Consider the following 17,395-nt stretch of genomic DNA (forward strand, 5'->3'; position numbering starts at 1 on the left):
AGTAAATATCTAAGTGAGGATTTGAACTCAGGTTTTTCTGACTCCAGGTCCAGCACTCTTTCTAAGGTGCTACTCAGCTGCCCTTTATTTATTTATTTTTGGTAAATGTTTGTGGAATTTAATTAAACTAATTTTAAAGTACCCTTTGCATGCATGTTCATACCATCAAATGTAAGACAGTCTAGCTGATGTGTTCTTTACTGTTAGGACACACTGGAGTCTAATAAGCACCATTTAGAAATCTCAGAGATTTTATACATCATAGGGGATTGGGGAACCGAGGCACCAAGTCAGGAAGCTGAACCCAGGGCATATAGTGGTGGAGTAATAAGAGCTAGGACTAGAACCTAGGTTTCCTAGTCTAGTATTTTATTGTTACAACATGTTATCCTTTTATTTTCATATAGTTCTATCACTGGGAAAGAAGACACTCAGTCTCTTTCCCCTCTGTCTTCCTTCTCACTCCTCATAACAACACAAAAGCAACGTTCTCTAATTTAATCCACCATCGTGGGGCCATTCTGGGGAGGAAGCTCCCCCAAACCTACCATGTGTGTTTCTGGATGTTACACGTGTTGATGATATCTATACTCTGAATGCCAGTGTTACTTTGCCCAAGGAGTCACTGGGACAGTGTCCGAGTAGGCACCTGGGTTCCACAGAGCATAGTTACTAGAGGTAAGAGAAGCCAATTTCCACAGACCCCTGCCCTTTGTTACCTAGACACCATGGAGTAGGGCAGGGACAGACTGACAGCAGGAACTCTGAACTTCCTTGCCTTTGTAGGCTTAAGCCAAAGTCTTAATGTTATTTGAAGACAGTTTTTTGTCTGTGAATATTTAGAACAGTGTGAAAAATCCGGGACAGCTGGTAATGCATTTTGAAGTATGCTAACAACACTGTATCAAACAGCTCTCTATTGATCACATAATGCTTTTTGTGGCTAAGCATTTCATACGCGGGGCTTATACATTTTGAATAAGAACTTCAAGTACCTTTTGCTTCAAGCGGTTTTTCACCTCTTTTATTCCCAGTTTTGCATGATCTTTTGCCTGCATGAAAAATTAATTTAAGTTAAAAATCCCTTTCTGTTTCCAGCAGCGACTGCTTGATTTTGGTCCATCGTGAACTACCTTCTCTGATTACTAGAAACAGGGAAAGGGAAAAATGGGATGATCAGGTGAAAACATAATGGTTAGAAAAACAATACAGAGCTCAAAGGTTAAGGGAAAAAATCCCTTCAAGACACTGCAAAGATTTTGTTTTCTATGGTTCAATGGCACAAAATACCCCCCCCCCAACTAATAATCCACCCTCCCCTCCCCCCTACTGAAGCTCAGCTTCTTTTGCTCTAATTATTTATCTCAGCTGCCCAGGGACAGCTCCCTGTAGCAGGGGACCAACAGGATTCACTGGAATACCAGTGAAATTTCACCAGGTTAGGGCTGACAACCCCAGGCTGTCATTGGTGGCAGGCTGGAGCAGATACCTCAACCACTGTCATCGGGTTGTTTTCCAGAAATTTATATCTGCAGAGATGCCCAGCTTTTCGCCTTCGTATCAATTTTTTTTAGTTTGGTATGGTTAAAATTGACAATCATGGCTCACATTAAGATCACCACAATTTTAGCCATTCATTAGGCATCAAAAAGATGAATGAAATTAGGTGGGTATCACCAAGCAAGAGAGAGCAACTGGCAGGGGAAATATTTGAGTCTGATAAGATGGGAAGATCATGAATCTGGGTGAATCTCCTATTTCCATTTGGCTGAGGGATACTAGGCTCTGAAACAACACAGTTCCTACAGTGTTATAATAAACTTGAAGTAGGCTAGATTCCACAATTAGCCTTCAATACCTTGCAAAATAGCTTCTTCATTTGAAAAAAAAATAAAACAAAACATTAAAGGTGGAAAAAGGTTTACTAGGATCTGGCCTCGACTGTGACAATCTCTTTTCTCTTTCCTCGTGGGAGTGTGGGATGAATTATAGGCAGATATTCTACAACTTCAATATTATTAATTGGTTGCATGGAAAATATAGTCAGTGTTATAGGAGCCAGTAAGTCCCAGAGAAATGATGTTTTAAGCAGGACAGGAAGCAGGCTGATCCTCAGGAGAAATATGTTTTGGGTAAAAGATCAAATGATACAGTAGGCTTCCATGTCCTTATGGTGGGGGTCTGGTCAAAATGTATTAATAATATTATTAGGTGATATTATTGTGAAAATACATTATTTGGGCTATATATTATAATTGTTACATAAGTTTAGCTTTAAAATCTAAACTAAGGGGCCCCATTTTTTTCAATTATCTTTTGTAAGATTATGTCTTAAATCAACCATAAGTATTCCTCCCTTAAAAAATAAACAAGCAAAAGAAAACCCCAAAAGCAACAGGTTGCTTATAAAAGAATAATGCTTCATATTTTCAAATGGTCTTAATTCTTCAGGAACTAGCATAGCAGCTTTGAGAAATCTCTTTTGCAATTAAGGATCATGTATATTTAAATATTATCACTTGGAGAGCCCCCCAAAGTCAAAAGAAGATTGGTCTTGTTTCCAAGTCCCAAAGTAGTACTTACAAACTTATAGACAGTCTTCATAGCAGGGTTAGCCTTGGTTTTGACAGTATTCAAAATTGCTCCACTTCCTTTCTATAATGAAAAAAGCAATTAGCCATTTCTACTGCAGACATATCTAGCCAACACCAACACTGATCTCTTATCTTGAACCAAATTAAATCAAGCTACATGCACATTTGATATAAGACAAACATGCCTAAGTGGAAATTCACTTCAAGCATTACTCATAGGCTTTAATAGGGACAGTTGGTTTTTGAGGGAAACACTGATTTGCTTTAAACTCTAGGTTAGGAGGATCTCTGAGATTAAGGTTTTGGTTTGTCTCTATCCACTTAAAGTCAGAGAATCATAAAGCTGGAAGGGACTTTAAAACATAGAATATTAGAATGTAGGGGTTAGAATGTTAAAGTTGGAGGAGCCCTTTAAGTGTAGAATATTATAGTTTGAAACGGTTTTGGAAAATAGAATGCAAGAACACAGAACATAAATGTTAGAGGCAGAAATAACTTTAGTTACAATCTCTTATATGCTTAGAACACAGGTTCACAGAATTTTGGAACTGAAAGAGATCTAAGATACCATCTAGCCCAAACCCCTCATTTAACAGCTAAAGAAGTAAACTAAGGCCTTGAGGAGGAAAATGACTTCATCAAAGTCACATAGCTAGTTAGTAGTGGAGCTGGGACTAGAACCCAAATCTCTAGGCATCAAGTCCAGAACTCTTTCCAATATATCACACTTCCCTTGTTATAAACAGAATTTGCTGAAGTTCTTTTGAGAGAGTATCTTGTATCGCTGGTCAGTAACTTCTCATGATACTCCTACATATTTGGAACAAATCTAAAAGAAGTAGAAGACAACACCCTACCTGCTTAACATATAGCTGGAGCTGACAAGTCAGCTCCAGATGAGCTTGAGCTATACAGACACGGTAAAAATACACTACCCTCGGCTGTGTACCTGACTCTCCTTGCCCTGGTTATCTGCTCTGGGTTCTTTATATCACAGGAATGCAGCCTTTCTTACCAGCTAAATGTTGAGAAAAAGGGAAGAAGGGATATATCATGAAATCTAACTATTATTTAAGCAGAGATTCCCCAAAGTACATTGTGTGGACAATGGTATGGGGTACAATCACTCAACTGGAACTTTTATCATTTACCTTGTAAGCTTCTGAGAAAATAGATGGTAAAGTGCACTTGATTTGGCATCAAAAGATTTGAGTTTCATTTCCTGATCATTCAGCCTGTTTTCCTTTTTTATAAAAATGGTGATAATTCTTGCTCTGTTTCTCTCACAGGGCTGTTGGTAGGACCATAGGACCACAGATTTCCTTAGGGTCATTTAACCTAGCCCCTCCTCATTTCGCAGACGAGCTGAGGGCTAGAGAAGGGAAGTGGCTTGGCCAAGGTTACATAGGCAGTAACAGTAACAGTAACAGAGCCAGGATTAGAAACTATATCTTCTTATTTCACATCCTAAGGCCTTTCCACTGGGACACGCTGCCTCAAAAGGAGATAACCGAGGGAAAATGCTTTGTACACTTCTACAATGAGAGACAGGAGACCTGGAGTCATGAGAACTGAGTTCAAGTCCCTAGTCTAACACTAGTTGTTTGACCCAGAGCAAATCATATTCCTATCTCATGTGCAAAATGGGGTTAATAATCCTCATAACTTAGAGGGTTGTTTTAAGGAAGGTACTTTGAAGCCATAAATATATAAATGAGCTGTTTTTACATATGAGCTCTTATTATTCATAGATAAGATATGACCAAGGAACAATTCTATAGCAGATAAAGTAAACAAATCCTAAATGAAGGCAGGACTATTGTTTACCCCACCCACCTATATTAGGCATTCTGAGGTTTAACTGAAAAATACTTACATTGTTACAACTGTACCTAAAAGTATCATGATGGGACACAATAAGACTGGAAATTTTCCACCCACTCATCCATTCCATCCTACTTTCCAAAACAGTTGGGCAGCCTATTAAAATATTGTTTGAGTATTGAAATCACCTTCATCAATCAATCAATTAACAAGTATTTACTGACTATCTGCTTTGAGCCTAATAGTGTGCTTACATCAATGAAAGATGTATAATATTGTCTTGAAACAGGAATGAAAATATTTAACTATTTACAATTTACAAAGGACTTTATAATTTACTGTTTACATTTTAACTATTTATAATTTACAAAGGGCTTTACAATTTATAAAGTATTTGATAATAATAATAACAATGATAGTTAACATTTATATAACACTTGCTATGTGCCAACTATTATGCTAAGTGCTTTACAATTACTGTTTTATTTGATCCTCACAACGACTCTGGGAAGTAGGTGCTATTACTATTCTAGATTTACAGATAAGGAAACTGAGGCAAAAAAAAGAGCTTATGTGACTTGCCCAGGGTCACACAGCTAGTAAATATCTGAGGCTGAATGTGAACTCAGGTACTGAGAATTAGTGCCCTACCCACTGTGCCACCTAACTGTCAATTGTATTTGTATCTATTGTCCCATCTCATGCTCATGACAACTCTTGTGAGAAAGGCCAATCAGGTAGTATTGTTCTCATTCTATAGATGAGGAAATTGAGGCCCAAAGAGGTAAAAAAGCCTTACCCAAGGTCATAGAATCCTAGAACCTTGAGTTAAGAAGAAGCCTCGTATCTGTACAAAGGATAAAACCAGGAGGAACAGGGAGAAGTTATAGGGAGACAGATTTTAGCCTGACATGAGGCAAGATTTCTCAATGAAAGATAATGTTCAAACAGTGGAGGGCTGAATTACCCATCATCGGAGGTCTTTAAGCAGAGACAAAATGATTGCACATCGGGAAGGTTGTAGAGGGGATTTAGGGAGAAACTTACTTAGATGAACTCTTGAGATAATCCAGTCTTGTGCCTAATTTATGACTAATCATAGAAGAATCAGGACTTGAGCTCAGGTCTTCTATTTTTAAAGTCTAGTGTGTCTTCTATTACCTAGAGCTACTTCTTACTCTTCTCATAGTATTATTATCACTATTATCCATAATAATTCCCATTTTGATAGTGCTTTAAGATTTACAAAGTGTTTCCCTTACATCAATCCTGTGAAGTCCGTAGCACAAGCGACTTTGCCCATTTTACAAATGAATAAACAGAGAGGGAAAGTGACTTGACCCAAGGTCACAGAGCTAACATATCAGAGCTACGATTCAAACCAGGCTGTCTTGAGTCCCAGTTTAGTGCTCTTTCTACTGCCCCATGCTGCCTCTGATATATCATCTTTGAGCAGGTCATGTTTGCAGTAGAGAACTTAGACCACATATGGAAGAAAAGATATACATATATGAGACCAAAAAACTTTAGAGTATTTTGTTTAGCTCCCTTATTTTACAGATGAGAAAAATGTGGCCCAGTGCTTTTACTAGTACTTATTCATCAGTTATTAACATTTACCTATAATGTGCCAGATATCATGCTAGGTGCTAGGAACACAAATTTAAAAAAAAAATTGTCTCTGCACTCAAGGAGCTTACATTCTATCAGGGGAAATAGCAAGAACACAGAAGTGTAACTAGAAAATATATACAAAGTAGATACACTATTCTGCCACTCTATTAAAAAAAGAAAGGAAGACCACCATAGTAAAAAAATGAATTCTTCTAGGATTTCCAAAACGTATCCCAAGATTACACAAGGAATGTTAAAGAATATATCATCTAGTAAAATAACAAGCAATTGCCTGCAATGACATTAAGAAGATAGGCACTTGGAGCAACTAGGTCTCCATCTTTCCAGATAGTGCCACTAATAAAAATTAATAAATTAATAAAACAATTTCACATGATAAACACAATTACACTGGGATCTGGCAACCAAACACCCATAATTTTTCTCTGACATCACATTCAACATGTTTGAGCTGGACTCTCTCTAACGGAAAGTTGAGAAACTATTTCTTCTTTCTCCCTACTGAGGGATGGCTTCAGAGAGTCCTATTCTTCTACTTGCCAACTGGCGTGAAAATGACCTGGCATTTTAAACAAAAGCAACTTCAGATTAAAGAGCCAGATGGTTGCATAATAACAATGTGCTTGTGGGTGGTAGTGGTGGTACAAACACTCACAAAGGGGGGGTAATGAGAAAGGAGACATCAACTGGAATGGTCATTCACTTACCCTCACAGTAGAGAGCCACTGGTGATATAGTTTATCACTTCCTAGGGAAAGAGAATTAAAAGAAGATATTATTTAATTATCCACTAGAGTCCTACCCCAATTCCTTATTCTTGCACAGAGGTGACCTTGTGCTTATAAAGGCCATGCTTGAGGAGGACACGTTCTGGCAGGTACTACAGTGAATGCTAGAGAGGGTTCAAATACTGCCCAGAAAAAGAGCCTAAGTTTGGAAAGGTTCATAACTAGAGGGCTGGCCACCAGTGGATACATTTTTTTAAGTCACTCACAACTTATTCACTCTCTACTGAAGGGTGGAGGAATTGTGATGGGCAAAGGAGAAGGGAACACCCAACTGATTAAATTATGTATCTTTTGGATCCAAGGATTTTTTGGAACAATTTGCTCTCAGGACTTTTCCATTTCCTTTTATAATCAAGGCCCTTAGAAAGTTCAAAACATGGTAAACTACATGAAAATTCTGTATGTTCCATTCCAGTGATGGGGAAGGTAGAGAGAAGACAGTGATGCTGAGCTTTTGCAACCACGGAATGGGTCAAGGAGAAACTGGAGGTGGTGGGATAGTGAGTTTCCCTGAAAGTTTGGCAACTCAACAAGCAGAGCTAGAGTAGGAATTTGGAAAATTAGGTTCTAATCCCAGCTCTGTCAACAGTTCATTGTGTATTAAGCAAGTCATTTTCCCTTTCTGGGTCCCAGTTTCCTCAGTGAAAAGATTGGACTATATGTTGTAACAATCTTCTATGTTCTAAGGGCTCTTTTTGTTCCAGCATTCTAGGTACTGAGGTCTCTTTCTGCTCTAACATTCTACCCTCTAAGGTCCCTTTTTAGGCTTTGAGAGTCTTTGATTTTATGTCAGCTCAGGAAAAGTAACTGAGTATATTAAATAAAAATATATTACATAAAAGCAACTTTCCTATAAGATAGAGGAACATTTCTGTATATCATTAGAGAATCATAGACTCCTTAATCCGGAAGAGTTCTAAGAAGTCATCTAATTCAAATCCCTGTCTGATACATGAGCTCTTTCTATAATTAGAAAACGGAAAAGTGATAATTTAACCCTTTCAAGTACCATTTCTAAAAGGAAGTCATTTCACATAAACTTGACTGCAATAACAAGCTATCAGGAAGAAAAATTAGGTTCCACCATAGGGAGGAGGCCATGTTACACCTTAGAATGTAGGTCCCATGTTATACTACCTGACCACAACTGAGAAAAAAGAAACACTTCTTACCAGCATACTCTCCCATATTTATCTCTTCTTCAAAAACATCACTGAAGCCTTCTCCAGAATTGAGAAGATCCAAGCGGCCATCAATAAACTACAAAAAGGAGACAAACAAAACAACACCCATAGGAAACAGATGTAATATTCACCTTTAAATATTACCTATCTTTTAATGCCCATTGCCGGTGCTACCCCTTCCATGAAACCTTCCCCGCTTTTCACTAACTGGAGGCTATCTCTCCCTTCTTAGATTTCTCATAGCACTCTGTATCTTTCATATACATTTTTCTTTTTCATTATAGTTATTTGTATACATGTCATAATTTCCCTGGTAGAATGTGAATTCCTTGAATTTATTTATCATATATTATTTATCTTTGCATTCATAGAATCACAGAATCTGAGAACTCTGAAGGACCTCAATGGTCATACAGTCAGTCAGCAAATAAACATTTATTAAGTACTTCGTAAGTGCCAGGTATTGTGCTAAGTGCTGAAGATACAAAGAAAGTCAAAAGACAGTTTGTGCTCTCAAGGAGATTCTAGTTCAATGGGGAAGACCACATGTAAACAGCTATGTCCAAACAAGTCATATATAGAATTGGAAATAAGCAACAGAAGGAAGACACTAGTCTGACCCACACATGAAGGAATTCCTTTTAGAACATATTCAATAGGTGGTATTCCAGCTCCTGCTTGAAGATCTCTAAGGAGTGGGGATCCACCACCTCTTCAGGCATCATTACACCTGTGGGAAGCTTTAATTGTTGGGAAGTTTTCTTGACATTGAACTTAAATTAGCTTTTGTAACTTCTGCCCACTGCTCCTGGCTTTACTCTCTTGGGCCAAACAGCCCAAGTCTGATCCCTCCTTCATATAACAATCTTTCAAATACTTGAACACAATGATCATGGCCTCTTCATGTTTTCTTTTTCTTCAGGCTAACCATGACTAGTTCCTTCAACTGATTCCTATTTCATGGACTCGAGGCCCTTCAGTTTCCTGGCTGCACTCCTTTGGAGAACCTCCAGTTCATTAATGCTCATCCTAAATTAAGGCACTTAAAACTGAATCTTATCTTCCAGACAAGGTCTGACAAAGGGGACTATGATTTCTCTGTGCCTGGAATCTCTGCCCAAGATGGCTTTCATTTTTTTGTCTGTCACATCACACCTAACTGACTCATGTGGAGCTTACTGTCCACTAAGACGCCTTGATCATTTTTAGATCAACTGTTGTCTATCCATGTCTCTCCTATCTTATATCTGTGGAGTTGATGTTTTGTACCAAGTACAAGAATTTGCATTTATCACCACATTCATATTATTAGATTCAGGCCAATGCCCTAGCTTGTCAGGAACCTTTCAGATCCTGACTCTATCTTTCATTGTGTTAGCTATCCCTCCCAGTTTCATATCATCTGCAAATTTGATGAACATACCATCTATACCATTATCCAAGTCACTGAAAAAAAATGTTAAATAGCACAGAGCCATGTACAGCTCCCTAAGGTCCTCTACTAGAGACCTCCTGCCATGATGCCATCGAACCATTAATAACAACTCTTTGAGTTTGGCCATCCAGCCACTTCTAAATCCACTGGACTGTTTTATCATCTAATTCAGGGGTGAGGAACGAACCTGTGGCCTCAAGGCCATACGTGACCCTCTAGGTCCTTAACTGCAGGGACACTTGAGGCAGGGACAGCTCTACAACCCTTGCCAGCAGGAAGCAGTTTCAGAAGCTGAGACCTTCACCCCTTACCCCAAAAGATTCTGGGTCCCATTTGTTTGAGGGGGGAATGATGGGATGATGGGACCTGGACTCTGAATTTTCCCATATAACCCAGTCCCTGGCATCTCACCCAAGGCATCTGGCCCATCCCAGCCCATCCAGATACTCAATACACCTTTGACTGAATCCAAACTTCACAGAACAAATTCCCTTAATAAAAGGATTTGTTCTGTAAAACTTGGACTCAGTCAAAAGGCCACACTCAAGGACCTAGAAGGCCACATGTGGTCTCAAGGCTGCAGGTTCCCCACCCCTGATCTAATCCAAAGTCCCCCAGGGCCTTTTACAAAGTGGGTGCTTGATAAAGGCTTGTTGAACTGAACTGAATCTCAGCATATGATGACAAAAGAAAATCCTTCTTTTGTTATTGGAAAGGCCTTCTAAGGTGATTTAATGTCCAACATGAACACATACATACAAATCCTGTATATATAGATGAGTACAGTACTCACGATGTGCAAAAACTTGTATGTCAGAAGCACTGAACTTGGAGTCAGAAAACCAAGGGCTAAAGTATGGGTTCCAATGTAGGACTTTGCCATGGGAATATGGGCCAAGATATAGCCCATATGACTCTCTGAGTGAAGGTTTCTTTTTCCTTTTCTTTTTTTTTTTAGGCAATTGGGGTTAAGTGACTTGCCCAGGGTCACACAGCTAGTAAGTGTCAAGTGTTTGGTCTGATGCCAGATTTGAACTCAGGTCCTCCTGACTTCAGGGCTGGTGCTCTATCTACTGTACCACCTACCTGCCCCACCCTGGCTCTTCTACTTCATAGCTAAGTGATCTGGAGCAAGTCACTTCCCTTTCTCCGACCATTGGTTTCCTTTTCTCTCAAATAAAGGATTAAACTAGATCATCACTAAAGGTATGTCCCTTCCAGCTTGAAATCCGATGATCCTTTTATTCTTATCTCATTGGGTTGTTATAAAGAAATAATTTTTAAAAATTGTGAGGTGCTAGCTAGAGAAATGAGAGCTATTGTTACGGCTTACAAAAAATAAAGACATTATTAGAACAGATTAAATGATTTACCTTAGTATTTCATGTATTTTTAAAAGTCTAAAACAGGTGGAACTTGGAAAACTGTAACTCCCTGAGTTTTTACTCCAGAAACATGCATGTATTTAGGGACTACTCCAGAGAGAAGACCTGAAAAATTGTGTATACCTGTTTAAACAGTTGAAGTTGTATGGCATTCTGAAGGAATTGCCTCATGGCACTGGATCGATGGGACACAAAGGTTTCTTCAGAAAATGTTATTGGTTCCTCCTGGGAAGAGAAGGACGCAAAGGATGGGGGAGAGAGGGAGAGAAACATCAGACTCTGCTGAGTCATTATATGGCCAAATAGGAATGACATTCTACAGATACAAAGGACAATAAAAGTGTTATGGAATCTACATTCCAACCAGTTACAAGTCACAGATGGTAGTAAGCTAAATACACACACACTCACACACATATATGTGTACGTTTATATGCATATTTATTTTATATGTAGATTTGCACGTGTGTGTTTATGTATATATGTGTATACTTCTATCTGTCTGTCTATCTATACTTCCTAAAGATCATGATGCAGTGGAAAGATGCCCAGCCAGGGAGAGAGACTCAGATTCTGGTCCTGACTCTGTCACAAACTTTCTATATGACTTTGGGCAAGTTACTTTTCTTCATGGGCTCTCAAATTATTCCTTTATACAATGAAGTAATTGGATTAGGTGTTCTATAAGGTATCTTTCAGCTGGGACATTCTATATGCTAACATCATCACCATTTTGGACTCTCCAGGTGCTAAGGTTCCTAGGAGTCGAGATGTTCTATGTGCTAATATTTTATGCTCTAAAATCCTTTGACATTCTATGTTCTGACATTTGCTATCTATGTTTTCATGTCCTTTCCAGTTCTAACATTCTAAGCTCTCTGGTCCCTTCCATTTCCAATGTCTATGATTCTAATAGGATCCAAATTAAAATCTACCAGCCCCAGAACGTTTTACTAATCTTACTCCCCTTGCTGAGGAAGTTTGATTCTTCAAACTACTTTGAATAACTCAATAAAGTGATACAACAAAATCCTCTGTTTTTGTATATTCAACACCTTAAATCTTCTTTGAACAGATTCAGAGGGCTCACCTACACAAACAAGCCTTTAATTTCATTGGTGTGTTCTCAGTTCAGAAAGATTAGACTTTTATATCTTGAAAAGAATGAAATCTCCCCCCTTTCCCAGGCTTGTTGGCAAAAGACAGATTGTTTTGAAGCTCTACTTTCATCTTGTTTTAATGAGTTATGTTAATGTTGAAGTCTGCTGTGTAGCTGCCATCAGACCACATATTTCCCCCATGCTGAAATGTATACAGCCCGAATTCAGCAAGGAGAGACATTTATTAAATAAGAAAAATAGCAGTGACAAACAGCCAGAAGATTTGGCTTGTGTAAAATTAATTTTGAGTTCTTTTAATGCACCCACCAAAATGTTCAAAGCCTTTTGGCTGGAGAGGGCTTCCGTGTTCAGCAGCTTCAGGAGGCATGCCAGTCAGCAGGGACTGACTAAAGCACAGCACACTGATTCACGGGCCTGCTTGGGTTTCAGTTCTTGAACCATCCCTGGTCTATGGATCTGAACTAGAGTGAGTAGCTTTGGCTTCAGAATCCTGGCACAACAGGTGAACAGTTCAGGTAGTGTTTTTCTAGGAGACAGGCAAGGGCAAGTGATTCAAAGAATCACAGACTCAGTATTAGAGCTGGAGGGGACTTAAGAACAAAGAAAGTTAGAAGATTTTAGAAATCATCTAGTCTGGTCCATTCATCTTTTAGGAGAAGGAAACTGAGGCCCAGAGAATTAAATCCAATCATTCAACATACCTATATTTATTAAATGGGTATGAACAAGGAACTATATTAGGTGCTAGAGATGCAATGACAATGGAACTGTCTTTGCCCTCACCTAAATTAAACAAACATTTACTGAGTCCTTATATTCTGCTGAGTAGATGTGGCATGTAGGCAGAAAAATAAATATAAGATAATTTGGGGAAAAAGAGAACACTACCGATGAGGTGGATCAGGAAAGGCTTTCGGGCAGAGGTGATATCTGAGTTAGTTCTTGGAAAAGGCTAAGGATTCAGAGAGGCAGGGATGAGGAGGAAGTGCATCCCAGGTAAAGGGATGTACTTGAAATGACTTTAGATTTTATGTTGCACTGAGATTTAATAGAAGAGCCAAATCTAGAAAAGTGCTTTGCAAACTATAAAAACTTCTATATAAATATGAGTAATTATTTTTATTCTATAGGGAAAAAGTGGCCATCATGAGGCGTTATACCAATGTAGTTACTGCTTTCATCACAGTGAGATGATTAAGTCTGTGATGGGGACACGCTAATGAGAAAGGATGAAAATGTGTTTTCTCCATGAGGTGCTGCAGTGATGAGTGGCACTAATGGAATAGATTTCAGAGAATTTGGTGGGGGGTGTTAAGTTGGAGAGATGGTGTTGTTCAATTCTCTTTGTTAGAGACCTTTTCTCAAGTCAGACTCATCCTTCCCTTACTGACTGTGTTGGGGGGCACATCTCTCCTTTTAAAAGAAAACTGATAAAATACAGAATCTGAGTCTGCATAATCACTAATTGTTCAGATAAGTTAACAGTGTGTATGGGGGGAAAAGCATCCTCGTATGAGAAAACATTACTATATAAACACGTTGAATACAATAATTACTATATCAGAACTATAACATCTCACTATGTCAATAATAGTATTTCTATTATACCTTATGGTTGGAAAGCACTGTATTGCAATTGTTGTTCACAATTGCTTGGATGGTAGGCAGTGTAGTACAGTAGGAAGAGCTTTAGACTCACAGGACCTACATTCAAGTCCTGTTTCTAACTCACTGCTTATGTGACTTGGGCAAATTACTTAACCTCCCCTGGGTTTCTTCATGCAAAATGAGAAGATTGGATTAAATGACTTCTGAGGTCCCTTTTAGCTCTAGCTTTAGCCCATTCTTTCCATTTCACAGATTAGGAAACTGAGGTTAAGGAAGAAAAATAACTTACCCAGGGTCAAATAGTATGCGGCTGAGGCAGAACTCAAACCCAAGATTTTCTGACTCCAATTCCAATTGTCTTTCCACTATTCTACATCAGTGACATAATCACCTTGAAGGTGGGGACAGTATTGTTTTTCATCTTTGTAGTGTCAGTGCTAACCATACAACCCAGCTTATAACAGACATTTAACACAAAAACTTTTTGAATTAAATAGAATGGAATCAGAGACAAGGTCTTAAGCATGCTCTTTCTTTAGCCCATACCAGGAAGAATATCTATTCTATAGTGGTTCAATGAATGAATGAATTCCTTGGGACCTAGGGGCAATGGAGAGAAATATGATGGGCATGAAGAAGCTGTAACATATTAGGATCACAGAATTATAGATTTAGCGTTAGAACAGACTTCAGAATCCATCCAGCCCCACTCTCTCAGGATAGAGATGAAGAACCTAAGGCCCAGAGTAGTTAAGTGACTTGTTTAACTTTACCCAACTGGTAATAATAACCATTTATATAATGTTTACGATGTGTCAGGCACTGTGCTAAGTGTTTTACAATTATTATCTTATTTGACCCTCATAACAGCCCTGAGAGGTAGGTGCTATTATTATCCCCACTTTACACATGAGGAAACTGAGGTAAACAGTTTAAATGATTTGCCCAGGGTTGCACAGTAAGTGTCTGCAGCTGAATTTGAACTCGTCTTCCCGACTTGAGGCCTGGTGCTCTATCCACTATGCCACTTCCTAACTCAGTATCCAGTGTTCATTCCAATCTAAGCTCCCACCTCATATCTAGGAGTTGTTTGTACAGCATGGAATAAGAGATAGTACATGGGAATATAGGGAGGGAAAATGAGATGAGTCAACCCTATAGCAAAGATGATATTGAGTCATGAAATTGTGGTGACTGGATCCACCATAAATTTACATTATATGTAATTAATATAAGTATATATAATATAGCATAAATTATATAATCTCAACTGGATGCTCACTGTAGAAAGGCAATTTTTTTTATATCTCCCTAGTTGATCAACTTTTCCACTCATGACAGTGGCTTTTCCAAACCTTTTCATTTTTCCTCAAACTTCTTAAAGCTCCCCCACCCACTCAGCTGAGAACCTTGCCTAATATTTCAAAGAAAGAAAATTGAGCCCATTTGCCAAGAACTTCCTCTTTTCTCCTCCCTCTTATCTTATGTCAGATGCCTTCTGCCACTCTCTTCTCCTTTACCCCATCCTACATGAGGAGGTGTACCTTCTCCTTGCCAAAGCACACCGCTCTACATGCACAAGTGATCACATTTCATCCTATCTTCCATATATCCATCCCATCTAGCTATCATCCCAATATCCCTCCTTGCTTTTGTGGCTACACTCCATAAGAAAGTTGTCTGCACTTGATGTCACCTCTTCCTTACCTCTTGCTCTCTTCAATCTGGTTTCTAATATGATTCAACCAAAACTACTCTCTCCAAAGTTATTAATGATATCTTAATTGCCAGATCTAATGGCATTTTCTCAGTCCTCATCCTTCTGGACCTCTCTGTAGCCTCTGACACTGAAGATCATCCTCTTCTCCTTGACACATTCTTCTTTCCAGGTTTTAGTGACACCACTCAATCCCAGTTCTCCTCCTTTCTTCTAAGTCTCTTTTGCTGGATCACCACCCAGGTTGTGCCCATTAACTGTGGACTATGTCCTGGGCCCTCTTCTCTTTTCCCTTTATTATTTCACTTGGTGATTTCATCAACTTCCCTGGCTGCATCTATCATTTTTATGCTGATGATTTTCAGATCTACTTATCCAGTTCTGACTTTTGGTCTCATATCTCTAACTGTCTACTAGTCATCTCAAATTGAATGTCCCATATATGTCTTAACATCAACATGCTCAAAAAGGAACTCATTATGTTTGCCCTCAAATCCTCTCCTCCTCCTTACTTCCCTATTATTTGTTGGAAGCACCACCATTCTACTCGTCACTCAGGTTCAAAAACTAGGTGCCAGCCTTGATTCCTCCCCCTCTCTCATCCCCCATATCCAATCTGTTGCCAAGTTCTGTTGATCTTTTGTACATATCCCTTTCTCTTCTCTGACCCTGCCGCCACCTTGGATCAGACTCTTTATCTCCTTACCTCCCCACACCTGGACTATTGCAATAGCCTGCTATCTGATCTCCTGACCTCAAGTGTCTCTCCACTCTGGTCCCATATCCACTTAGCTATCCAAGTGGTTTTTCTAAAGTGAAGACTGACTATGCCATCCCTTTACTTAGTCAAGTTCCAGTGGCTCCTTCTTATCTCCACGATCAAATATAAATATTCCTGTTTGGATTTTACAGCCCTTCATAACCTCTGCTCCCCTCTTCTAGTCTTCTTAGACTCATCCCCATGTATTTTTCAGTCCTGTGACACCAGCCTCCAAATGCCTAGCAGAGTTAGAGTAAGTGCTTAATAAATGTTTGTTGATTGATTGTTAAGAAGTTAAAAAAAAAAGTCAAAGCATTTTGACATTTGGCAGCTGTGTGTAGGATGGACTAGAGAGAGGAAAGCCTGGATGAAGGAGACTACTACAAGAGTCCAGGTAAGAATGGATGAGGGTCTGAACTAGGATGGTTGCCATATGAGTGGATAGAGGGGGACAGACGTAAGAGATTTGCAAAAGTAGAATGGGCAAGATTTGACAACTGATTGAATATGAGGAGTAAGGAAGACTGAACAGTTCAGCACTTTGAGGTTATGAACTGGGAGGGCGGTAATTTGATAGAAATAGTGAAGTTAAAAAGACCGATAGATTTTTGGAGGAAAGATGATGAATTCCATTTTTGACATAATGAGTTTAAGATACCTGTGAGACATCCAGGTGGAAATATCCAGTTGGCAGTCAGAATTGGGGGATTTGAATTCAGAAGAGAGATGAAGGCCAGATATAGAGTTGGGATTCCTCTAGAGTATTCATTGAGCTGATAAGCGAATCCATAGGAACTGAGATCACAAAGACAGTGGGTATAAAGAGAGAAGAGGGCCTGGGACAGAGTCTTGGGACACAGGAAGTCATTAGAAGGTGAAGAAATGGAGGAAATCCTCTTTTTAAAAATTTGGTTGTGAAAGGGAGAAGAGCTACAGCATAAGGGAATGGCAGGCTCAAGAGAAGACTTTTTTTTAAGAACAGGGGAAATATGAACATATTTACAGGCAACAGAATGAGTGAATGGATAAAAAGAAACTCAAGATAGAAAAAGAGAAGGGATGAGCAAAGGGGCAAGCTTCCTATTTCCCCTTGGAGAGAGAATGAATTAAGTGAGTAAGTAAAAGTATTGGCTTTGGCAAGGAAAAGGGTGACAGGCCTAGTATCTTGGGTCTTCAATGGTTATGGAGGGATGAGGCACAGTTGATTTACTTACCCTCCATCATCAGCAAGGGTAGCTATACCTTAGGACTCAACTTTGATGTTGAATTGATAATCATTCCCTGGGTGAAAAAGGTGGTGTGTGTGTGTGTGTGTGTGTGTGTGTGTGTGTGTGTGTGTGTGTG

General features: G+C 39.1%; 1 protein-coding gene across 4 annotated transcripts in view; it reads right to left on the reverse strand.

Moving 5' to 3' along the window:
- The window catches only part of LOC114047020 (DENN domain-containing protein 1A-like), a 702,955-nt gene that overhangs the window by 98,348 nt on the left and 587,212 nt on the right, over window positions 1-17,395 (reverse strand). For all 4 annotated transcript variants that reach the window (XM_027867670.1, XM_027867668.1, XM_027867669.1 and 1 more), the window contains 5 exons: window positions 10,969-11,070; window positions 8,014-8,101; window positions 6,761-6,801; window positions 2,584-2,655; window positions 996-1,052 (listed from right to left, as the gene is read on the reverse strand). In XM_027867670.1, the coding sequence (XP_027723471.1) occupies window positions 996-1,052; window positions 2,584-2,655; window positions 6,761-6,801; window positions 8,014-8,101; window positions 10,969-11,070 (360 nt within the window). The remainder of the gene's footprint in view (window positions 1-995; window positions 1,053-2,583; window positions 2,656-6,760; window positions 6,802-8,013; window positions 8,102-10,968; window positions 11,071-17,395) is intronic.

The sequence above is a fragment of the Vombatus ursinus genome, unplaced genomic scaffold, assembly GCF_900497805.2.
Source record: "Vombatus ursinus unplaced genomic scaffold, bare-nosed wombat genome assembly UNPS02014786.1, whole genome shotgun sequence".
Taxonomy (NCBI): domain Eukaryota; kingdom Metazoa; phylum Chordata; class Mammalia; order Diprotodontia; family Vombatidae; genus Vombatus; species Vombatus ursinus.